The sequence below is a fragment of the Lagopus leucura genome, unplaced genomic scaffold (assembly GCF_019238085.1).
Source record: "Lagopus leucura isolate 7727_CA_CO unplaced genomic scaffold, USGS_WTPT01 Super-Scaffold_806, whole genome shotgun sequence".
Taxonomy (NCBI): Eukaryota; Metazoa; Chordata; class Aves; order Galliformes; family Phasianidae; genus Lagopus; species Lagopus leucura.
The window spans coordinates 7217276-7243075 of record NW_024962260.1 but is presented as its reverse complement, the minus strand read 5'-3'; the positions used below and the strand labels follow the sequence as shown (position 1 = coordinate 7243075).

Here is a 25800-nt window from a genome sequence, read left to right as displayed (position 1 = left end):
GAGGCATTTCTCTCCCTGCACCAGCCCAGCTGCTATGCCTGAGGACCAATCCCAGTCCTGCTTACTGTTGGTATTTTGTTTAAGCTATTTGGGGATTGTAAAAGCCAAACAAAGCACATGCAACAAGTTATAAATTCAAAGGAGATCTTTCTAAGAGCCCAACAGCAGCTAACTGTAGTTATGGTTATTATGCAGAGACAGACATAAAACTATAAAGCGAATCAACATGTTTTATGGCAGTTATTCGACAACATGCCAAGTCCATGCAGTTAGCTATTACCTTTCTACAGCTTGCAAAGATGTACCATAGTTTCAGCTTAATCTGGAATTTTATTAGGTAGTTATTTTAATCTCACTTTGATAATGGCACTCCAAACAGTGATAAAACAAAGGAAGATCATATTTAGACCAGCAGTGTTAGAAATAATGTTAGAAATACCTAAAGCAGAAACAGAATCCAGCTATCTGTTCTGTTTTGCTGTACTCAGTGGGAACCATCGAGAGCCTTTATGAAGCATTCTGTGAGTGATAAAGGCATAGCTCCTACTCGTGGCAGAGATGAGTGCTTAATTGGATGTTCCCTGTCCTCATTACTTATCCACATGAAGATTTCTCACCCATCACTGGTTTGAAAGCCAGCAGAGCCCATGAGACAACCTTTTCCGAGCCCACGACTGAGTACCAGGCACTTATTTGGCTATGCAAACTCCTCCATACATTTTGCCCAGGTACAGTGCTTGTTCCAGCAAGACAAACCTCCTGCATCGTGAGCTCCTACTCCCTTATTTTATCCTGAGGAGAATCTGGGATTCTTTTCTGAGACCAAACAATCTCAGTGCTCCCTGCATCACTATGGTGGGACTGTTGCTAGGAGCACACCGCTTTTCTCTCTGATCATCTTTTAGGTTCAAACAGGAGCTATTTAATCTGTTCTTCTCCATGACCATGCATGCTCATGGTTCAAAAAGCAGATTTTTCTACAGCCTTGTAACAAGGAGATAAGAGACTGGCAGCAGATAAAACTACTGAATAGCAATTTCTGCTGCCACGACTGCACAGAGCATGAAGGGCAGCAGCTCCATTGAAACAAGGGACGAGCACAGGGTGCAGGCAGGAGCCAGCCCTGCAGCTGCTCTCTGGGGTGGTGGTGCTACAGGGAGAGCCGTGCAGGATGCTCCCAGCAGAGCAGCCGTGCTGGCTGCTGAGGATCAGCTCATCCTCTTCCCCACCACCTGCTCTCTGCAGGTTACACCATAACAGACTGCCAGGACTACAGCCTCAAGCATAAGTTACCAATGACAGCAGCACCCCCAAGGAGGAGGACCTGGAGCTGCAACCTCCCACTCTTTGGCTCAGAAATAGGAGAGGATTTTTGCTGGGCAAACGATCCCTGCTGTATAAAAATATGAAATTTGTTTCAAAAGTATGAAATAAAGAGTTTTTCTTAAAACCAAGCCATAAATCTGTGGGCATGCTGCAATAGAATGAAAGCTCTCATCAATATTCATACTTAGCTCCTCAAAGAATATAGGAGCTCATTTACTAAATATCTCTGAGAAACCAGGCCTTCAGCCAGACAGAGGAAAAGGAAGCATTTTAGCCAGGCAGGATGTCTGTCAGGAATCATCTTAATAAGGAAAAAGCTCCATGGGAGAGCACTGTTTCTCAAAGCTGCCCACTACTGCTTCACACATGATGCACCAAGTGCAGGACACCAGGCTCTGGGAAAGGATGCACCAGCAGGGGATCTGTCTGCAGATCCATTCCAGCTCCTGTTGGTTTCAGTGAGGCTTAGAGCCACCCCATGGAAACGTCAGATATCACTGATACATCAAACACAAGATCAGCATACACCGACCCTTGGATCCAGCCAGAGTAATGGAAGCACTTCATGAGGCCCCATGATGCATAACCAGCAGCCATCCCCATGGCCTGCCCACGGGCTGGCAGGTGGTCACAGATTGCATCAACATGTAGAGACCTGGCTCTTCATCACTACTAGATCATGAGACCAAATGCCCTCCAGGTGGGAGCTGCAGTTTTCATCAAGTCTGTTTCCAGCACAGCAGCACATGGCATCTCCTGTGTCCTGCTGCAACAATTGAAACGTAAATCCTCGCTCTCCCAATCCACAGGAAATTGATACAGGCAAAAGGCAGGTGATGATTCATTCACTTGCTATCTCAGAGCCCAACGTTCTTTCCCCGAGAGCAGCACAGGAATGCACCTTGCCACCCACCTAAACATTTGATAAAAGTTGAATACAACTACCTGTGATTGATGCCTCTCCTCACATATGCACTCCAGCCACAATCTGGATAATGTGTAGCGTTATTAAAGCATCAATTATCTTCAGCACAAGTGGAGCTACGTTAACAGGGCTGCAGTCTGTTCATTTTGATAAGGTTTTCTCTGTTCGTTTATCAACAAAACAGGGACACCAGCAGGGCAGGGATCCTGCAGGGTTTAACTCTGCTGGGATGGAGTTGACGCTCGCATCCTCCTAAGTGCACTGTCAACAACAACACCCTGATGGAGAGGGTTTATTTCTCACCAGTTTGGCACAGCAGCCTGTGAAGAGCCAGTGTTCATCTCTGACAGACACACCAGCTATAAGGATGGGGTGAGCTCACTGGGTCGCAGTGTGGTGCCAGTGCCTGACCAGTAGCTCCAGATCCCCAAGCAGGAGGGTCAGAGACACCAGGCTGAGCAGCTGATGTTCCCAAACAGCTCAGGTTCTGCTCCTCTCTTGCGCATACAGGATGGTAGCTTAGAAACCACGGGGAAGCAAGGCAGTTACCTCTGAAGCCATGCACTAACCACGTCACCGTTCAGCTCTGAAGAGAAGTTTCCCTCTGCTGTTTCTCTCTTCTGGATCTAAGAGTTGTGGCTCTCTCTCCTTTCCAAGCCCAGGGACAAGGCTACAAAACTACAGAAAAGCAGTTCCTTTTAGTTACAGACCTAAAAGTTCCTTCATAAACTACACCCAGATAGACACTTAGCTAATTAATGACAGAAAATCCCCACGTCCAATAGACTTCAGTTAATGAATATCGATTGTGATAGTGCTGGAGAAGGCTGCTGTCAGTCAAACTGATGTCTGGTAGTCCTCCTTTGTCTGAGCAGGGCTGTAAACTGCACAAGAGCTCATTCGTTCTTCAAAACTAGGCAGCAGAAAGGTGGTCACAGCTGCACTGCAGCACTAGGAGACCACCTTAACCTTAATGCTAATAGCAGCTGGTCATCAAGGCCAAGCCCTCCTTATCTGTTGGCTTTCTGAACACTTGTGAGCCTGTGGGACGGGCCCTCTTGAAGCTAAAGCAGAGTTTATCAGCAGACTGTCCAGCCTGTGTGCACTGAGAGGAGCAGCAGCCACTAACCCTCCAGGCCACCCAGAGCTCCACAGAGCAGAGGACTCCCATTTGGCTAAGAAGACGGGCAGGGATTCCTGTTGGACACTTCCAAATACCCACCAGGGATGTCCAAATGTGTGGTGTGAAATGCTATTTTACAGGCAGATTTAATTTCTTAGCAGGCCACAGCCAGCCTACAGCCGAGCCTTCTTACGTTCCCCTGTGCTGGAAGAGGACAGGTGAGCACTGACTGCCCGAGTAGATAGCCCTGTATTTCAGAGCAAGCCTGCATCAATCTCCAGCTGCATTTGCACTTTTCCGTCTGTTTACAGTCACTTCCCTCTATCCCCCAATGAACATCTTAAAAGTAAAAATCTAAGCTGATTAACACGAACACCACGGTCACCTGGACCTTAAACTCACATGATAAATCTCATCATGCTCCTGAAGAGCAGTGTCACCTTTTACCTTTGGGCTAGGATGACTTTAAGCAGCTTTTAAATGAATGAAAGCTCAGAGAAAGAACCAAGAGCAGTCCACTGCAAACTAGAGACCTTATCACTGTCCTCTGGTGGGGGAATAAGGCAGTAACAGGTCAGGCAGGCAGGCTACGTCAGTGTTTTCTTAAAACCACACTTTGTGCTCACTGAAATAACAACAAAAAACAAAGCACAACAGCTCTGTCTCCTTCCCTACATCTGATAACAATCAAATAATAACAGGAGTGACTTCTGTGCTCTGTGCCTGGTACTTCAGTCTGGCCTTCCAGTTAATACACGCTATGATTAAAGCATCTATAATCTGCAGTCCGTGGAGACCTGTAGAGCACAGCAGCAGCGGGTGTGCAGCCTGATAAGGGTTGTTCACTCTGTGCAGATGAAACTTTCAATATTTATAGCTGCTGATTTTTTTTATCCTGATACCTCCTATCGAGGGAAGAGGGTGAAAGTTTAAAGATAAAAGCTTGTTGAAAGACCAGGTGGAATGTTTTCCCAAGGACAAGCAGAGGCTTACAGCTCTCTTCTCCAAGGAGGTTTAAGGACATTGCTTGAGGATGTGCAGCATCAGAGATGGGGATGAAGTCTCTGGACTTGTGTAAAGGCCATCCGGGGTTTAAGCTGTCAACTCCACTGAGAAAGAGCTTAACCCTTCTTCCAGCTACAAGAACCCAAGATAACTCCCACATTTTCCATACCATGAGACTGTGACTGCCCACTGCCCAAACAGTTTAATATTCGTGTATTAAAAAAGAATCCCAGCACTCCCATAGTGCCAGTACTATGGAAGATATGAATGACATTGTCCGGCAGTAATTTCAGCAAAACAGAAAGATGCAGAGAAAGGTATTCAACGTACACACATTTCTATGGTACAGCATTTCATTTAAATGATGATACACATAAATATGCATGTCCTTTAAATGTAGTCACTTGATCCGCATTTCTGCAGAGTAAGAGCACTTAGATATTTAATAAACAGAAACACAACATGGGTATAAGGAGACACATTTTAAAGCTGGAACAGGTTAGGTGAACCTGAGCTGAGATATCTCAAACTGTAAGTTATCATCTCAGCTAATCTGTCTTTATCACACTAAATGGGAAAGCAGGCTGGCCAGGGAGGAGAATGCCATGCTTTTTCGCAATAACTTTTTCAGGTTCTGTAAAAAAAAAAAAAAGGGAAGAAAAAAAAAGTCTGGAAAACATCTGACCAGAGCTACAAAGTACCAGAGGAAAAGGAAAAGAGGCAGAGCTCTCTGCACTGAGGACACCTCCATTGTTTAGAAAGCATGAAGACAACTGGATGAAGAAAACATAACACAGTGTGCCTGAGACAGCTACAGATTTTCCTGATTTAAACAGATTTGTCTGCCAGAAATGAGCTTTCTTGGCCTCTGGACTGGACTTTTCCCCTCCACAAAACATGATTTCAAAGCCTAATGAGATAACAATAAGTAGGTGAAAATAATTACAAAAATGGTCCTGAGTTCATTTGCATTCTTAACAAGGAGTTTACCTCAAATCAAGGCAGAGCACTTAACACCCTGGAAAACACTATCAGAAGGAAGTTCTGCATGACTTCTGGAACCATATGAAAAATCCAAATTAACAAAGCCATTCTAATATCAGTGGGGTAGTTAAAACTTAATTAGCACCTGCATACACACTGGCCACAGCTTCTGCAATGCCTGCAGGTTGTGAGCAAAACTACATTAAGCTGCTTATCATTCTGAAGCAAAGAATCAAGGATTAAACTACTTTCCATTGCACATCAGTTGGCCGCCCTACACAGTCACCATGATTATGCTCATTGCCAAAGCTCACAACTATTTTGAATTAAGAAACATTACAGCATGAGATGAACATACGTGAAGGAACATTAGCAACACATTATTCATGGAATTACTGACCATCACCTGAGAGATACTTTTTGACAAACCTAAGCTTTCCGTGTATCAACATGGGCATGTTAAGACTGCTGTATAGAAGCTAAGTCATCTCTCTGAAGTGAGTTTAAAAGTAAATATGAAAAAAAATGTATAATTAGAATATGATGTTTACAGTTACCTATTGAGGTCACTCACTAAAAAAATGGTTGCTGGCTCTTGTATGAAACAAACACATCTGAGACGTAGAAGCAAGACCACCCCTCCCCTCAGACCTTCTGAGTGCACTGTCAGTGCAGTTGCTGATCTCAGCCAGCACCTGAGAAAAGGGCCAACAGTGAACAAGTTCAGGAAACACATTACTTTGAGGGGAAACCCCTCCAAAACACCAGGCAGCAATAAGTAAGCATGGGACGTGAGGAACAACAAAAGAAAGTCCGTACGTAGATACTGGAAAAGGTCACTGAAGAAGGCTGCTCCTTCTGAAGGCAGTCCAGCTTTCACCGCTTAGAGATATTTCAAAGGCAGAATTGTCCAGCAAAACACGTTGAGTTTTGTGCAGGTCCTTAAGATCCGTGTGCTGTGCAGATGTGTTTTTAATTGCATCAATCTAAAGCAAAGTGTTCTGCAAAGATATCATTTTTCTTCCCAAACAAACCTCGTACTTGCTCAAACTCCAACGGCACATTAGCAGATGTTTTCTTTATTTCTTTATCAAAAAGCTACAAAAAGAGAAAATATTGACAAAATTCAGTACAAGCCCTTTACCACGGCTGATACCAGTGCTCAACTCTAACATCATAAAAGATACAACAATAAACCTTTTAAATACAAGCCTGCCACTGCTGTTGCCAAATGCTCTGCCTTTTAACTGACATCTTCCCCTTTTCCCTGGCTGTAGGTAACCAAAAGTCTGCCTCACTCCCTCCTCAGCAGCAAGGCTGATGACCAGGACATGGCTATTGCATTCAGGAAGCAGTCTCCCTTCCTCTTACTGGAATCATTCACAAAAGCACAGCATCACTACCTCAGAAGCTGAGAGCTCCAAGAGCCCCGATATGTCGTCCTCTATTTCAGACAGCGACTGGTTGAGGATAGCAGCTGCCTGGGCCACATCTGGATGATAATGGTTTTGTAGAGACTGCAAGAAAAAGAGGAGAAGGTCTAATGAGCACAAGGTAACACACATCCATCTGGCTTCCCACACAGGGAACAATCTAACAAACCCTTTGGTCATGAACATTAATTCTGGCAAAAGAGGCAAGTCTGCTGTACCGTGTTAGGATGCAGCTTCAAGAAATACAGATTTTAGCCACGCTTGAAACATATTAAAGCACCCTTTCACCAGGTTCACATTCAGCCCAAGACAGATGGACTCCTCCACTGGCCATAGCTACTACAGTGCACACCTCGATTCTGCTACCTTCCAGAGCCCTGATGCTGCATCTGAGCTCCTGCTCTCCAGCAACACCCACCTCGCACAAAATCCCTGTAGCATTTAAATGGAATGTGATAATCCTGCCTCTAAGGTTTCAGAGTCACCAGGAGTAATTTAACTAATTTCAGCCCTCGTACACCATCCTACAAATGTTCCAGGTTAAAAGTTAACCATTTCAATTTCCTCCAGCATTTTAGAAGTCATTTCTACAGGTTGACCTATCTGTGCTTAGTTTCCATCAGTGCTCATCACGCTCTCCCCTCCAAAGCAAATAAAACACCTCGTACATTCGCCACTATTTACTCTGTTTCAGCTATTCACAGCCCACTTTTCAGCTGCATGATCAGATGTGTACTCAGAAGACTCCTACTAATTAGCAGGCACTAGTTGTCATGTGTGTAAAATCCTGCCTCTTACACTAAGGATGGAAAAAGATGCAAAGTAAAAAAGTAGCCAGAAGTTCATCTATCTGCAAGACGTGTGTCAGCAGGTTCATGGAAGTGATGCTGCTGACTGCTGAGCTGTGTCGTGAAAGCAGCAAGGATGGGAGAAGGCTGAACATCTGTGTATGGTACCTTGTTAGATGACATACCTGAATCTCCCAGAGAGAGCTCTCCAAAGCCCTGCTCTCAGATGGCTCCTCCTGCTCCATGATATATGGATCTTCTGATAAATCTAAGGAAAGAGATACAGATTTCATACCTCCTGTGATGTCCATAATGCCAAAGGGAACTCAGGGAACCAACTGGGGCCGGGATCTCTCCAGGGATCCTGCTCTTCACGATGCCTAAAGGTGTAACACAGAAGTCCCCCCTTTCCCTCTTACCTTGTGGCCCATTTGGTCTGTGCATCAGCACTTTGCAGGCCGGATGCCTCCGAAAGAGATTACAGATGAAAGGAATGACCATGAGCAGAGCCTCAGGAGGAGCAGTGAGGGCCAGCCGGGCCAGGCGCTTTATGAATGCTGCCACCAGGTATGCTGGCAAGTGACTGTGGGGAAGGAAGAAGAAACCAGCATGTCAGAGTTCCAGCAAGTGAACCAACACACTCATCAACTCAGACAGCACGTCAGGTTAAGGACCAGTGGGATTCTTCAGCTTTTTGGACTGTGCAGTGAAATGGAACTACACAGCAAAGAATCATGATTTCAGGCAGTTACAAAGGGTCTTGTGTGCTGTCTGGAACAAATTTGGGGGCATTTCCATTCAGTGCATGAACAATCTCAGATCAGTTCGTGATTCAACCCAGACGCGTGGCACCACTCCAAACACTTGCTGCAGCCAAGCACAGCTCTTGTACACGGTCATTCACACTGCTGTCTTTATTCAGTCATTTTATAAACTTCTGAGTGCTTGGCCAGGCAACCTTCATTATATTTTTCTAATGTAGTTCTGTGGGTTTAATTAATACATGTGCCATGGTGTTAAATTTACATAATACTTCTAGAGCAAGCAGTGCAGCTGGTAATGGGAACATAAAGCTGCTGGAACGTAAATGTGCAGAATAGTTCTCTTTTATGGTAGAAATGCAAATTTTTAACAGCAGTAAGCTCATGTAGGCACGTTCTTCAGGTCAGCAGAGCTGGGATGAAAGATGACAATTTTCAGCCACTCAGCCTCCAGCCTTAGAGCTCACTACACCTGCAAGGCTCAGCAAAGCCACCCCAAGGTATAACCATCTGCCAGGTCTTGTTACTCTCTCCAGAGAACACTATGAATACAAGGGGGATGATATTAAATATCATGTGCCGAGCATTATTCTTGGTTTATTTTACAACATATGATGGCAAGTATATAACCAGCTGCATATCTAGTTTCTTCCCTGGGCATGATGACAGCATCGAGACAGAGTGTCAAATGCTTTATGTTTCAATATTACATGTCTGCAAAAAGGTCATCAATTTCTCAACAGATTTATGATGCTGCGTCTATAAAAAGCCTGCGAATGTTCCTTTTCCATATTCATAAAGACAGAGAGAAAAAGCATCACTTTCAGCCAAACTGGAATACAGATCAAAATACATCCGTAATGATTTGCCGATCAAACTCAGATAATGAACTGCATTTTTACGCTCTGAAACTAGACAGATGTGTGCTGCATCTTCAAAACCATCACAGGAAGAATTACACAAGCACTGCAGTAACACTCTTGAATTCAGTTTTCTCAATCAGAAAACAAATTTAATTCAGCAGGCACTCTGAATACATTAAATCCAGACATGGGAGACTGTTCAAGAACAGATTCTGGCCAACAGGAAAGTAGGAGCAAAATACATGTATGTATATAATAGAGGTTCTACTTACGACGAAGACAAAAACAGATCAGCCAAATGGAAGAAGCGGGCTCGGTACTTCACGTGATATATAGAAGGGTCCAGAAGGCTGTACAGCTTTTTGTAGAAGTCAGGGTATTCCCTATTGAGAAGGCAGAAAGGAAAAAGACAACATCCTTCGCTGATCAGTGACGTACAGCAGGACCACACTGTGTCTATAAATGCCTCTGTGTGTTGCCCATAAACCACCCCAGACTACTGCTGTGCTGTGAGTGACTGTTGAGCTTTCCTTGGTTTGTCTTCACAGCCACCACTTGAAATCAAGCTGTAAAGTGAACTTCTGGCTGGTGCAGTGTCCAGCTGTTCTGGAGATGTGAAAACACATCCACTGACTGCAAATGGCACAGGATCCAAAGACTACAGTGCTGCTACACCATCAGATCAATGGAAATTGATTTCGAAGAGCTGAGCAGTCTGAAGAAGAGGGTATTTAGGCTAAACTATCAGAACAGCTCAGCATCCAAACAGCTCAGCTTCTTGGGCAGGGCTTGGCTTCCTCACAGCCAAAGCCTGAAGATGCGGAGAATTCTTTTCAGTTCTGTTTACATGAAGATGTAAATGCAGACAGCCATGTCCCTTTACACAACGTGCTCCTTTTACTTACAGATTATGCTGATGAATCAGAATAAACAATCCATTTAAGGCTAGAAGACTAATTGCTCCACCTGTAAGAAAGCAGGCATCTATCAGTACAATAGATAGATAAAATGATCAGCTACGACCTGTTCCATTACTTAACCTTCCTGGAAGTAGCACAAAACCAACAATGTCTTTAAGTAGAGGCAGCATGATGGATGTAAGGTGACAGAAGCTCAGCCAAAAGCTTCCTGAGGATCACAGGTTACTTGCAGTTAAAGCTGTAGTTTAGAAGAACAAATAGACACAAACAGTCTGCTTTAATTTCCCAAGAAAGCTACAGTGGGAAGGAAAAGACCTCCTCAGAAAGACCATTTCTAAAGGAAACTGCACATCTTGTTTCTGGATACAGCCCAGGAATCAGCGGTGATGCCTGAACTGTGTGAAAAAGAAATCATTCCAATATTCAACTCTTTGTAAATTCAAAAATATAATCTTCCTAACACATAACAACCAGCAAACATTGACAGATGCAGGTAAACAAACCTCACTTTTGGAGACAAGAGAATTCATCCCAGTCCCTTAGCTTCATCCCACCCAAAGCTGTGGTGTTGCAACCAGCAGCCCTCCTAACGTATGTACTGTGCTGCAGACACACACAAAGGCTAAAAGCCTGTTTTTGCTCACCTACTCCATAGGCCACTGTCAAGAAGTCTATCATGAGAGTGGGCTCATTCATATGAGGCAGGATGGAGTCATGCAGAATAACAAGAACTTTTTTGTAAAGGCCACTGGGTAGCTGTGAAGGACAAAGCAATACAGTCAAATCACCAAAATGAGAACTCCAAGAGCAACAGCAACATAGGGCTCAAAAAGACAAGGCAAGCAAAAGGGAACATGCTAGGACAAAACACAACAGTTCACAGCAACAAATGGGAGAGCATAGAAGTGACACCTGACAACTGTGTTCATTCTAAGAAGTGGGTGCTCAGCTAGAAGCATCATCACAGCTCAGAAGGAAAAGCAGTAGGAAAGTCACTAATAAATAGGCTCGGGAACATTCAGCTCGGAAACAGGAGTTGTTATGCTGCAGATAACTCCTTATGGGCAGGCTTGTTTAAGGTGAAGAAAAAGGCTGAGTAAGAAGAAAAAGACCAAACATGAGGTAACGTCCCCTTGCCAGGAGAACAACCCAGCAGAGGTGGTGACTGCGCTGATCTCATCTAATAGCAGAAGCACAGAGGGGTCCTACCAGGAGCACCATGCAAAGGATGGCTGCAGCCTCTAAGGATTGGCAACTGGAAAGCAATCCGGATCAGTGACTGAAGTACCCCTCACCTGGTGCTTCAGAAAAGTGAGCCACATTCTTTCAAACGCCTGCCTGTGTGCCTTGAAACAGAATTGCAAGTAGTAAGATAAATATGGGTGGAGATGAAGCTCTATTTTCAGTAGAAAATTGAACTCTGAAACACCAAATGAACAGTTACCTGCAGCTTCGACACCTTCCATTCCTCCTGGTTACCTAAGAAGAAAGGTAGAAGGGAGATGGAACTTGAAACGGATGTTAAAAACAAAAACGATGGCTTGTTCTATTTAGTCCTTCGAAACAACCCCAGTTATTACAAATACCCACATAAAACCTAAGGAACAAAACCCACTCTGATGAAGGAGCAAACCTATATGCATAGGTTTATATGCATATACAAGGAAATTTGCATTATATTAGTCAAACTTTTCCCTCCTCCCCTAAGCTTAATTGGACACATTGAAAGTAAACGGCACTTTTCTTCCCACGCTGCAGCCCAACAAAATGAAGTGAGAGAGAAGCTTATGAATTACGCAGAGCAAAGATCATAAATGTTCCCATGAGATGTTAAAGCTCGATGTCTGAGATTTCCCTCTACCAAATGGGTTGGGACACATCAGAATTCAGTTAATAGCATTCCAACTCAGAAGCATTCCTGTTGCCTCCAGCAGCCGCCTTCTCGCTGTGTGAGGAGCACTGCTTTCCTGGCTGTTAAGCTGAGACCAGGAGCACAAGGAGAAGACAGTGTTCCCCAAACCAGGGTCTCTAAAAAATTTGCTATAGGTTCTTCGTATTGATAAAAAGCTGTGACAGACCTGACTGCAAGTGTGTTACGTGGATTTTGTAATGCTGCTCAGAATCACTGTGCTCACAGAAACACAATTTTTCATTAGCAAACACTGACAAAGCCTTTACACAATAAAAATCAGAGATGTGATTTTCCTCTTCACGTGCAGTTCATCGTGTGGAGTTTACTAACCTTGCTTCACCATAAATTTGACAATGTCACGCTCTTTGTTCGGCATGTTAATGGGTGAAATGAGGGAAAATACATTCTGCTGGTAAAATGGCAGCGGCCTCTATAACAGACAAAAAGCAGAGGATCAAGCATGAAGAGAGGTCCACACAGAGGGAAGTCACACTGGGCTTCCACAGTCCCCTACTTCCCAACCACTGGATGTACGCAGGAAAGAAAAGCTCTGATGGCTGTACTGCATGCTGCTTCTCCATCGCTGCCTTATCCTGGAGTATCACTCATTTGCCTAACACAGAACTTACATCTGAACTGACTCTGATTTAACAGAACAGGTGGGTCCAACGAAAGAAAAAAGACCCTCCCACACACTAAAGAGAATTAAACCTTTATGCCCTCAAGCTGTATATCTGAGCAAAACAGAAGCAAGAGCTCTGACTGTGAGGTTCTAATCAACAATATACATATTGAACTATCACCAGTTTCAGTCTGCTTTCAGTCTTACACATAATTAACGTATGCTACAAACAAACAAAAAAAAGCCTTCAAATGGGTGCACTTACTACTCCTGCTTCCAAAGTCATTCCACATATCAGTAGCTCCTCCCCACTTCGCAACCAAGGTGTGTGCTCCAGAGCAACAAATAATTCACCCAGACCCATCTCACAGCCCAACTCAGCATTACCTCTTTTATCTTTTGCATCACTTGTCCGATGCTCTCAGTGACCGCCTTCATGACGAAGTACCGGACATCGTCATATTCCATGTACTCTTGGAAGCGAGAGATCAGCAGGGAAGCATCCTCGTGTATGGGAATTAAGCCGTTAACAACCACCTAGCAAGAGGATGGGAGTGAAAAGCAAGTCAGTTTCTCACTGTGTTGGAGCAGATAGCTGAGAAGGCTGAGGGCAACCCCTGTCTGGTGAGCAGAGCTGTGTCCCGCCTGCAGTGCTCACAGCTGCCATGATGGTTGATTCCAACCCATCTTACACCGTAACTTAGAAATGATGCAGTGGCTGAGCCAGGGGCAGCAGCTTCCCTCTTACCTCCCCCCAAAAATCAGAACTGGTACCTCAGAAATACAAGAATCCAGCCAGGCCCCACACAAGGCAGCTGCTCCCACACCACCACCCATCAAGGGCAGCACCCTACAGACGTTTCCACCACTGGAGCCCACATCGCTCTTCTCCACTCCAATCTCCTTGCCTGAAACCTCAGCTCTGCAGGTTCTGTGGCTCACCTTCAGAAGATGGCGAGGAAAAGCGATGCTGCCCTTCCACTGCTCTGCGACCAACGGGTATTCTGCCTCCACCTCCACAAACTTCATGAGGGTGCAGAGCGATGATTCCTTTAAAACACAGATTAGAAAAAGCCCCGCATCAAGGAGCACGGCGGTGCTCGGGCCCGCAGGTGCTGCTCAGCACAGGAAGAACGAATCTCTTCCATGAGCCACGTGGATGCCATCACCGTCAGAGCAGAAGGGCGTTAGAGCCCCAGGAAGCCCCGCGGCATCCCGCACCGAGCGGGGACTGCTTCTACCGCACAGACCCGTACCGCAACGGCAGCCCACAGCTCACCTTCACCCGGAAGGAGTCGTGGCCCAGCAGCTCGGACAAGCACTCCACGCAGTCGTCGTAGCGGTGCCTCATCCATATTTTGTATTTATCCTCAGCGCTACAGTTCCCTGCAAAGACGCGGCGCTGACGCTCCCACCCGGCCGGGTCCCGGCTCCGGCCCCATCCCTGCCCCGGCCCATCCCCGCCCTCCCTTCTCACCGCTCAGCGCGTCCTCCTCCGCAGGCAGGCTGCCGGCCATCAGCTCTCCCCGCCGCAGCAGCGCGGCGAACAGCCGGCGGCACGTCCGCGCGGCGCACAGCGCGTCCTCCTCGTCCTCGGCCTGGGGAAGATCGGGGCCGTGAGCGACGCCCGGTGCCGCCCCGCGCCGCACTCCCTGCCCCCCCCCCCCCCCCCCCCGCGCCCCGCACCGCCAGCAGCTCCAGGATCTCGAAGACGCGGTTGGCGTTGCCGCGGCCGCCCAGCACAGCCTCGAGGCTGGCGGCGAGCGCGGGCCCCGCCATGCTGCGCTGCGGAGCTCCGCCCAGAGCGGGGCCGGAACGCGGCGGGGTGGGCGGGGAAACGACGAGCAGGACGAGGGCGGGTTACAAAATGTACACTTTATTACACCTTCAGGTGGGATACAGCGCGATTCCTCGCAACGCCGCTGGGGCGGCTACAAACGCCCGGAGACGCCCGATAGCGAAGGAACGGCGGGCGCAGCTGCAGCGCGGAGCCAGGCTGCGTAACGCGGTGCTCGACGGATGGCGGCGCAGGGCCTGGGCCGTGACAGCAGCGCGGGTCAGCAGCCGCACCGCCCCGCCTCGGAACAGGCTCTGCTCTGAAGAGTAAAAAGATCACAATGAAAAAATAACTTTAAAACCATCCCGGACAGGAATAGTGTAACTTTGTCTAGTTGTACACGTTGTGCAGCACGACGGCCAAAGGAAGATGAATCCATTTAAGCCAGCAGGAGTTTTCTGATTCCTCACACAGTGCTGTTTGCAAAGTCTTTATGCCAGAAAAGTAAAGAAAAGCCCACAGTTCTGTGCAGCTTCCTGCTTTCTTCACAACAGTAAGGCAAACCAATTTGGAGGAAGAGGCATTCACATCCAAAATATCCACCTGAAGATACATTCATCATTAGCTTTAGTAAAAGAATAGTACAAAAGTTAGATCTCAATCTTTACACAGTTGTCACCATTTCCCCCCTTCCCCGCCCCCCCCGGCCCCCCCCAGAGCTAAAAGCTGAATAGAAAGTACTGAACATTTCAACATGTTGCAAGAGCAGAACAAAACCAAGTGGTTCCGTTTGATCCATGGGAGTTTCCCTGGCAGCAGTCCTGGGACAAACAGCTGCAGAGCCTTCGTTGGGCTGAACACACTGAACATATACAAAAAAAAGGCTACACTTTAATACACATCACACAGTATTTACTCAGTTCATGCCTAAAATATCCATTATCTTAAAGCGAAGTACGAGAACGAGCACACAGGGAGGGTGCTGCAGTAAACTGTACACAAAACTACTAACAAACATTTTAAAAGGCTTACAAAAATGGAGAATGAACCTTTTTTTTTTTCCTTTAATTACATATACTTACAGGTTTTCACATTTACTGGCTAAGCTTTTCAGGGAGCACTTCAAATGTAAGTTAGACCTTCCAGAGGTATCTGCCTGAAGCTAGAACAACATGCAGCTTTCACTGAGATGCAGGATACTTTGTGTTAACCACAGGAGGTTCTTTGACCAGCTTCAGTGTGGATACCGAGAGCACATCCCAACTCTAGCAAAGAACTGCACGGTCCCACTGGCAGCTTGTGGTATGCTAACACAGATGGATGTTACTGACACTTATGGCATTTCACCCATTTACTTTTGTGAAGCTGGACATAACTTAAATCTAAGTAAATGTTTGATTTATCAGGTTTCAATCAGCACAGAGAACAGCAGCAAAATGCACCTGTACAGATTCTGAGTGCTGCAGAGCTGCTAACACACTGAACTTATGTGAGAGTTTTCATGTCTAAGTGTTGCAAAGTCCTTCTGTTAAAAGAAAAAAAAAAAAGTGGTTTGACTTCATTTGGATGTTTGGAGTAGCTGCTTCTCACTTGGCTTAGCAAACAAGAAATGCTGCACTTCCCTGTTATTGCATTTAACCATTAGTTCAACTTGGTTTAGTAGGTGCCTTTAATCTGACAGTAGGTGTCCTCATTTGGACTTTTGCTTGCTGGTTCTGGGCTTCAGATGTTGCTGGTGTCTGGGCTGGATTCTGTACGCCTGGAGCCTGAATCTGGGGAGATGCCGTAGTCACAACTTGCTGCTGTATCAGTTTCTGCTGCACAACCTGAGCAGTAGCAGTTGTTGCAGGAATCACCTGAACCTGCTGCTGACCTGCTGTGGTCTGAGACAGGGTCACTGTCTGGGGTTGAGCTTGTACCTAGACGAGGCAGGAGAACAAGGCAACCATTAGATTCCTGCTCTGCAGAAGGTCTTTGCTGTCTTGAATGACGAGCATCTTAGACAAAGAAGGACTGGAAGCAATACTGGCACTGTGGTTTTGGTAAGAAAGTGTTCTGTCACTTTTTCTTACAAATGATAACTAAGAAACAGGACGCCTGCAAGGCACACCTGCTCAGTGCAGATCAAACAACATGCTGCTGGATTCTTTGCAGAAGGTAAGAACACAGTGGACAGATAAGAAGGGCAGTCTTTGTATGCCTTGAAGAGTTCTCCAAGAGCTCTACAGGCAATAACTCGCTGTGTGTTGACCAACGAGGCTCTGCTCCCTGCTGCTTACCTTGCCCTTGCCGCCTCACACCCGAGGTGGTGACCAGTCAGCCTACAACACTTCATCATCATTTTAACATAAACAGCCATGGATTTTATCCCACACTAAAACACTGCACTTCAAACCGGGTCAGATTAAGAGCTGACGGGTTAGATTTGTGAGAGTAACTGCTTCCTCCATCCAATATTAAACATCCCTGCCCATCAGCAGTGTAAGTACGCCTGTTGCTAATGATCCAAAAGTTGTTCTAATCAGTGTTAAATAAAGGGAAGGGAGACAGAACCGTCTGTTCTCTTCCTCTGCTCCCAGTCTGTTGCCACATTTAGAACAGACACCGCAGCACTGACTTCTATTAAGCACTTCGAGCAGCTGTACGAACTGGAACTAAACAACTCCCAGTTTACCCCAGTTTTTGTATAACAAACTCAGATGGTATTCATGAGTTCCACTATTTGATTATACATCACAAAAAGCTAATATTTAAATTTATTTCAGCTTTAGAAAATATTTTCCTCAGTTCTTCTACATTCATGAAGAAAACTCTGCTGTATCTACCAGAATTTTGACTACAGATTTTACAGCAACCTGACCTGGCTTTCACGTGACTCATTTTTATAGAATGGAAATGGTCACACCCTTCCAAAATTCCACCCGTCCCCACAAAGGGAAGATACACACATTTCCAAATACATCAGCCTTCAGCAGGACCAGGCTTCCAGCGCTGCAGGCAAAACGTACCTGTTGGGAAACTGAAACCATCTGTTGAATGTTGGCAACAGTAGCCTGCTGCTGGACCACTTGAGGAAGTTTTGCCACCTTCAGTGACCATAGAATAAAACAAAGATTTAGTCAGAATAAAACTGCTAACAGCTGCAACACAGCGTACTATCAGAACCGCTACCAAGAAACCTTTCTTAAGTTGTGTTTACTGCAAGTTGGTATCTCGGCCTTCTCAGTGATAGTGCAGCTTTGTAAACGAAACAAGTTTAGAAGAGCATGTTGGAATAGCATATTTAGCTAGGAGGGAAAGAGGAAAAGGACAATTTTCAGCTATAACTGTAATTACTGTTTCCTCTTAACTACATGTAACACTGAAGGAAGCACGAACATTCTAATGGACTAATTTATCTTTGATACAGCTTCGAAAGAGTAAGGCTTCCAGTTCCTCATCCCCCTCCTTTCCATGGTTAGACTGATCTAATTATGCAGAGAATTAGGTAACCATCAGCTCCTTTTAGCTGCTAGAAATCAGGCCAGGAGGCAGCACCAGAAAACAGGAAGAAATAAAGACAATTTAATTGTCCTTAATAAGAACAGTATGAATCCACTGCTAATAAAAAGGAGTGCCAGTTTACTTCTTTTGAAAAGGAAAGACAAACTTTCCAGCTGGTTTCTCTGACCTGGCAAAAGGCCAGATATTCACCACCAATTAATCTTATTATAAAGTTAATTTAAACAAATATGTAACTGGAATTAACATGAGCAGGTGCTAAAGTGTTACTCCACCTGTTACCTTCAGGGTGATCCCATCACAGTAGTGTTTAGAAGCAAGGAATGGTGTTACCTGTACCTGAATCTGAGCCTGCACCTGCTGGGTTCCACCTGGCTTCTGGGTTTGGGAAATTGGGGTCGTTAAGAACTGAGTTTTAATGGCAGGCTGTGTAGTATAGGTCACTTTCTGTTGCTGAGACGTCTGCTGTTGGGTCTGGACTGTGACCTGTTGAGCATTTATCTACAGAAGGGAAAAAAGCATCAGTGACTACAAAGCATGTATTTCAAACAACAGGTACATAGCTAACGAGATTGATTACATTATTGAAGTAAATCCTCTCAAATAAAAATAGCCAAAGGAGCTGGGAGAGAGAATTTCCATGCCTTTATACAAGTGTCCTCAATCATTTTAAAGGTTCTCTTCCCACACAGGCACAGTTCATATGGCAATATGCTTCCAAAACACCACATTAATGTAACTATGTTTGTGGCTCAGTGACAGCCAAGCCTATGAGATGGTGACATTTCAGGGAAAAGTGTATTTTGCACAGTTTACAATGTAAAAATCAAAGTCTCTGAGAATTTCCCAGACTTGGTTGCATTACAAGTGACTAAAGAGAGCCTTAATCTCTGTCACGTAACACAGAAGCCAAAGCCAACAAACTTACATTAAATTTGAGGTGTGAGAAATCGTGAACATATTAACAAAGAGTCCTCTCTAGATACATGTAAGACGTAATCACAGGAATATGAAGTGCCTAGGAGTGCCACCACAATCCACAGCTCAAGCTTTACAACCACAGAAACATCAGGAAACTCAGTGGAAGGGCAAACTGTGAGTACCTTCTGCTGCACAGTAGCTTGACCCTGTGCAACCTGGGGCTGGATGGCTTTCTGTTGCTGTGCTGCTTGATGATGCTTGAGCTTCAGAAGCTGCTGGACATGTAGTGGCTGGGCAACTACAGTCTGACCTCCTGAAAAATTATAAACATAGTTACAACTGTGACTTTTCATTTACTGCTTTGTCCCAAGCAGCACAATCTGTGTTTGCAGGCTTTTACAGGCTTATACATCGGCACAGCTTTGAGCACCAACGACCCACTGATTTTAATTAGAATAAGACACATGATTTTGACAATAGAGTTGCACGAGCAAGCTACAATTACGTTCTAACAATTATACTTCCTACAGGAAAACTTCTGTCTGCACTACAGGAGTCAGTTACAAAAGACAAGTTCTCCTGTATCTGCTTCATACTGAAAAGAAGCACTTATACAGCTTTATTTTCAAAACCATATCTGGTCTTGCCTTCTTATATACAGGTTTCTGGCTTAAGAATGATACTGACCTCCAGATTATGTGGAGTAAGCACAAGTCTCTTACCTCATTTTGGGAGCTCAGCCTCCATCACATTACTTTACTGAAGTCTAAGTCCCACAGAAGACATTACTTGAGCACCCAACCTTTATGGAAGCGGAGTTTAAAACTGTATTGTATTTTAGGAAGTGTTCTGACATACCTGCTGCTTTCTGTGGCTGCCCAATAGCAACACTGATGCCTGCAACAGTAACAGGGAGCGTAGTGACTCCTGCAGATGACACCACAGCAGCTGGAACAGACACCACTGGAGGTTTTGCCAAAGCAACCTGTGCTGCTTGTGGAGTTTGGGCCTGGATTTGTCCTTGTGCTTGAAGCTGGGAAGCAGGAACACGAGTCTAAGCAGTAAGGAATGAAGATTATTGTACCAGCCAAAAAAGTATTTGCTTCATATAACAGGTGATTAATAAGTGACAGTGGTAAATGTTTCTGAGTATGATTTCTCCTTTACACTAACACACTTGAGAGATGGGTCAGTCAATAAGTGCAATTAAAGCTACTTGTGTCAGAGGTCTTTCACACAGCCTAAGTCACACAAAGGGCACTTAGGTGCACGAATAACCAACATCCAGTTCATTTAAACCAGCAGTGAGAACAAGGTGTCTGCAGCTGTTTTAATTAAGTCAGAGACAACTTACAAGACGAGCTACTTGCAGGTTTGTCACAGTAGTGCCTGTGAGGACTGCGCCAGGACGAGGTGCTGTAACAGCAGTGAGTTGTTGAGTTTGCTGTTGCTGCTGCACTTGCACTTGTGCTGCTTGCTGTTGTGCCCCTTGCTGTGTCTGCTGTGCTGCCTGCTGCTGAGGAAGCTGTAGCTTCTGCTTCTGTAACTTGATTAGCTGCTCCTGAAAAAATACACCACTTTATTTTCCATCTTTTATAGGAGTAAAGGAAGAAGAATGGAGATGGACCTGCAGCTTTGAAGTAACATTCTATGCCAAACTTTAGTTAAGATCACAGAGCTAAGGAGCAACTCCTTTACACAACAGGTTGCCAGTGGGTAAGCAACAGTAAATGCTTTACATCCTGACCTGTGGCAGCAGAACTTCTATTTGAAATGGCTATCAGTCCTCCCCACCTTCATGAAATTTTCATAGAATCAACTTCAAGAGATCTGCATTTCATTCTAGCCCATTAAAATAGGGCACAACACAGTGGCAGCAATGCTTACTCACCTGTGACAGTTTCCCAACAGTTTTTATTTGAGCTGGAGACTGGGCTTGTGCCTGAGCCTGAATCTGAGGCACCTGCACCTGAGCAGCCTGCTGCTGCTGCTGCCTCAAAAGCTGGAAGTGAGCAGGAGTGATTGTTTTGCCAGAGAGCTGGACTGTTGGTGTTGCTGCAAAAGGAAAAGTAAGAAAAAGAAATGCTCTGAGGACACTCCACATTGAATTTAATTGTCTGATTTCACCTGAGAAGTCAAGTGGTTAAAGAATGTTCTGCTACAATACATTTGTAGACTTAGTATAGACAACAAGCCATTAGCATCAACACAACGAAAAATAATAAAATACATACTCCTTTCTTCATAGTAGTTTATGTTTGATACTCAATATTTTACTGCTTGATTGCTAACAATCTCTTTTTAACTGTAACCCCTACGGGCTAAACAATTCTCTACTACAACACTTTGCCCAGAAATACCAACAAAAAAAGGTAATCTGAGCACCAACATTCAGCAAGTTAGGAATCATAGCACTGTCTCATCGTGCAGCCAACAAAGCCAGACTTTCAATACTATTTGGGTCAAGCAAACTTCAGGAACTCTGCAGGACCCCTAGGAAACAACCCCTAAGCACACAGTTATTACCTGGCGTCACTTGAGTCACCAGTGATCTCGTCTGGGTCTGCACAGGCGTTAAGTTTGTCGTTACCACAGCTGATGCAGTCACTGATGTCACTGCTCGGACCCCCTGTGTAGATGCTATGGTCACCAGCTCTGTGGAGGCTGCAGGAGCTGCCGCCCGCTGCTGGGTGTGCACAACTTGTGCAGCTGCAGTGCCTCCCGAAGTCTGAAGAGGAGCACAGTCACTCATTACTCTGCACAGTCTTTACATCTCACACAAAGCTATGAGCTTCCCAGATACAGAGTTTTAGAAATTGACATCAAAAAGCAAGCAAAAAAATCCAAACCTTTCTAATAAACGTTTGAATATATCTCACAGTTGGAATCTGATTAAATCTTTGTCAGGCTGATCACCAAACCCTACACTACACAAGTTTGATGTTACTACCTGTCATTTTTTGCTTAACGTTCTATAGAATTACAACCTTAAAACAAAAATCACAGTTACCTAAGCATAAAATATTAGAGGCTGGAAATTACATTGACATTGCCCATTTCTTCAGATAATGCTTTTGAAAACAGTTCACAATTAGGCACTGTCTCTTAGGTATGTTATTCTGATTATCTGCCCAGGTTTATGCTGGTATTTTCCTATTGGAGAGCAGTTGATACAGAGTCACGAGACACATGAAGTTAATAAAGAGTGGAATTTCTGATAACTAGTACAGCTAATGCAGGATACAGATCTACATGTGCAACCAAAATGAACCCAGAGATGCAACCAGTATCTAGTAGTGCAATCTACTCACAGTCAGTGTTCCAGGTATAACAGGTGAAGCCAGACGTTTATTGATGGGCTGAAAGGTAGCTGCAGGGACTCCAGCAACAGTGTTCACTATGACATTCCCACTCACTGTAGCTGAAAGCAAAAAAAAAATCAGGATTAAAAATGATATTGTAAAAAAAAAAAAAAAAGAATGAAAATCTTATGTCCCATCATCTCCAATGCCCAATTATAAAATCTTCTTACCAGTCTGTATACTTGTCCCAGTGACTGCTGTTTTGATTGTGCCTGCCTATTGAGAAGACAATTGAGACAACTTCAGAAAACAAATACAAGAAAACTGAATATAGCTCTTATGCTGCTATGCTGTTTAACACAGTGCTGTATTCCAGAAATGACAGCTCAAGAAAGAGACCAGAAAATGCAGAGATAGTTGTAAAACTTGCTTTCATTCTGCATATCTTCTGGATAGGTCAGGATTCTGCCATGTTAATAAGCAACTGGATACCAGTCAGGTGTTGGGTAAGTGCTGGACATTTTACATCCTTGTCAGCAGAAGGGAGCGAGGTATCATCACTGGCACACACAGGTAACCTCTCACAGTGTTAATGTGTGAGAGGTTACCTGCTAGGAGATACAGAGCAGTGTTATCAGGACAGAGCCCTTTCTCTGTCTCTGGAAAAGCTGTACTGCTCTGGCCCTTCAACAAGCTTTAAAATCACTGCTCCCTGAGCACATTACTAAACAAACTGGACTGGCTTTAAAACAGGAGCCTTCAACCTGTTATCAGATTCACTAATAGAGACTCTACATTCAAAGAAGCCATGAAAGCTTTACAGTAATAAAAGTAATTGTAGGTCCTGTAGGATACAAGATTCCACTTTCCCAGCAAAGATTAATTTACTCACAGCTTTGTTTTTTCACCTACTTTAACAGAGTAGCTGTTACAGCTACAGTCTCTTTTCTGAGTTTTTTGGATAAACAGTGTTAAATGCTAAACTGAAAATGCAAGATATCTGTACACAGAATATAGCTTTCTGAGGTGGAAAAATGCTAACACCTATTATTAAAATAATGATATTAACAGTTTTAATCAGTGAATAAAAAAAAAAAAAAAAAAAAAAGAAGGTGCCCAGCACACTCAGGAGAGAGAGAAAGAAGAAAAAAAGTAGCCTTTATTTCACTACACTGACCTAAAATTCCTACTTTCCAAAGCAAGTAAAAGCACGCAGATGTAGTACACAGAAAAGAAGAACTGAAGTTACTACATCAGACACCAAGTCCTCCCTTTCTTACCAATACTGCTGTGTTGGCCACAGTAGTTACTGCAGTCTGCACTACTGCCTGTGGCTGCTGAACTACCTGTGCCTGAGCCTGTGGCTGTGGTTGGGCCTGTGCTTGCTGGACAGCTGGCTGCTGAGCTTGCTGCTGGCCGCCTTGCTGCTGCTGAGACTGCGGGCCTGCCTGCTGCTGTGCCCTCTGCTGTTCAGCCAAAGCCTAGGAAATAAAGCATGAGTTTCACAGATGTCAAACCAGTGCATGAATTAATCAGGAAGTATTTAAAACAAAACAAAAAGATTAGTTCAGAGCATACATGCAGACACAGCATGCAAGTCTGGCTTCCTTGTAAACACAACTAGTTACAAGATGTAAGTAGTTACAAACTATAAGCTGCAGTCTAAATGTTGCACAGCTTAAAACATAACAGAACAAGCAATTTACCATCTAAAAGCAAGAACAAGCATTTCCTACTGAATAGCTTAAGAAAGGAGGAAACAGAACAATCAAGAATAAAATGAGATAGTTTCACATTTTCACCAGATTTTAATTCTCTTTTAAAAATACGTTTTCCAGAATGCTGCTTGTAAGCAGGAGGTATCAGTGCCACACACAGGCCTGAGGTTCCACTTTGGACCTTCTGTAAATGCTACTGAATGAACAACTCGCTACAATCATATCAGCAAACTTCTCCCAGAAGTCAAATTTTCCTCATGCTTCCTCTTATATTTTTTATTCCGCAGTCATACACATAAGTGGAATGGAGATGGCACCTTTTTCTCTTTTGCAATACGTTCTGCTCGCAGGGATGCAACTTGAATTGGAGGAAGTGGCTTGTCATAGTTGATTCCACTAGAAACAGTGATAAGACACAGCATGAAATAATTGCACACCTAATTTTTTTATTTTTATTCTCTTAAGTAAAGAAAGACAGAGTGCCCACCTTTCTGCGAGAACAGAGGCATGCTTTGGATTCTTCTGGAAAGGATTCATGCCAAGTCTGAAATTGAGAAAGATTTTATTATTGAAGACAGGAAAAAAAAACCTTTAAAAAAGCATTTAATTTCTTTTTTTAGTAGGTGACACTGTGGTTTTGGTGAAGTTTTCATGATACTCCCATCAGCACTGGAGCCTGCATAAAGACAGACATTTAAAGAGATGTGGAATAAATGATAAATGAGTACATGCAAGTTACTGCTGTAACTTCTGGACACACAAAGAAAACCAACTAAACAGCACAGATGTCAGAATGTTTGCAACACAAACGGGTGGCCAAGTTTACAAAGGATACTTTTAAAAAAAATAACAAGACTCTTAATCATGTATGTGAACAAATCATGCAGCGAATAAAAGCTAACCTAACCATATGGAATGTGAAGGCATTCCAATACCAGGCCAGAACACAAGGAGAGAGGTCAAAAACAGAGAAACAGAACAGCAGTTTGAAACAGATGAAAAAACCTCTCAGCTGGGAGAACAATTCAGAACAAAGCATCCAGGAGATGTGCAGTGACAGGGAGGCTGGAACATCCCAGTTACACTCACAGAGGTTTGATGGGTGGACTTCTTTTCCCTGCAATCATTTTCATCATCTCAAAATGGTTGGTGTAAAGCTGCGTGTGGGTGGCGCCTTCATCCTGAGCATAGATCTGATTCGTACGAAGTGGGCGACTGTTTTTAGTCTAAAAAATGAAAAGAAACAAACTCTTAATGGTGAACACAGCCACACAGCATCTCGTCTATGTACAAACACATGGTGAGCTTGGAGATTGTTTAAAAACGAACTCCAACATATCTATCACAGACTGGTTTCTGCCTCGTGTCATTGATAACTTACTGTTACACAAAATTCTATGGGAAATGTATAAAGAAAGAGCAAAACAAGGAGCAGTTCTCACGGTCACACTGGCATCAGCGCTTGGGGACATACAAAATGGCAAACTAATTTGAAAAAGAATCTCTGCTTTAAGTTAAGTTTAATTCAGTACTCAAACCAAGAGCCCATTAGTTTACAGTTATGCACAGCGCACACGTCAGAGAGAAACACCATCACTGCACTGCTCTCCCAACAAAGCTATGTTAACATCCAGCACAGCATGCCATCCTAATTCTTGGCTCCTCCTAAGCAGAAGCTGCCAGTCAGGGACAAACCTGCTTAACAGTCAGAGAATGGGGCTACAGTCAGCAGTCCTAGATTCTCTACCCAGTTCTGTCACTAAATTGCAGAACGGTTTGGAAGACGTTGCTTATGATCATGGAATTCATTTGTGTTTCTGTGGAGTGTTCCAACCCTCACTTACAAAAAGGCACATCAAGCATTAAACTCCCTACGTGTCTGTGAGCCGCTCAGACCCCAGCATGAAGTACATCCTCAC

At 44.3% G+C, this 25800-nt stretch overlaps 2 protein-coding genes across 2 annotated transcripts in view; both read right to left on the bottom strand.

The window, feature by feature from the left end:
• Window positions 1-4562: 4562 nt before the first annotated feature.
• On the bottom strand, window positions 4563-14441 carry NOC4L (nucleolar complex associated 4 homolog). Its single transcript, XM_042865914.1, has 15 exons — window positions 14349-14441; window positions 14140-14260; window positions 13942-14048; window positions 13605-13712; window positions 13050-13199; window positions 12371-12470; window positions 11573-11607; window positions 11424-11474; window positions 10773-10884; window positions 10114-10174; window positions 9481-9591; window positions 8004-8167; window positions 7770-7852; window positions 6767-6880; window positions 4563-6461 (listed from the first exon to the last, which is right to left on the bottom strand). The coding sequence occupies exons 1-15, from the start codon at window positions 14439-14441 to the stop codon at window positions 6345-6347; spliced, it is 1527 nt and encodes a 508-aa protein (XP_042721848.1). The 3' UTR covers window positions 4563-6344.
• Window positions 14442-15334: 893 nt separating this feature from the next.
• Window positions 15335-25800, bottom strand: part of EP400 (E1A binding protein p400) — a 46125-nt gene continuing 35659 nt past the window's right edge. The window contains 14 exon segments of the mRNA XM_042865535.1: window positions 15335-16358; window positions 17448-17525; window positions 18280-18441; window positions 19044-19174; window positions 19720-19915; window positions 20216-20422; window positions 20753-20916; window positions 21388-21589; window positions 22173-22282; window positions 22394-22439; window positions 23444-23644; window positions 24199-24277; window positions 24369-24425; window positions 24971-25107. Coding sequence (XP_042721469.1) covers window positions 16086-16358; window positions 17448-17525; window positions 18280-18441; window positions 19044-19174; window positions 19720-19915; window positions 20216-20422; window positions 20753-20916; window positions 21388-21589; window positions 22173-22282; window positions 22394-22439; window positions 23444-23644; window positions 24199-24277; window positions 24369-24425; window positions 24971-25107 — 2043 coding nt within the window. The 3' untranslated portion in view covers window positions 15335-16085.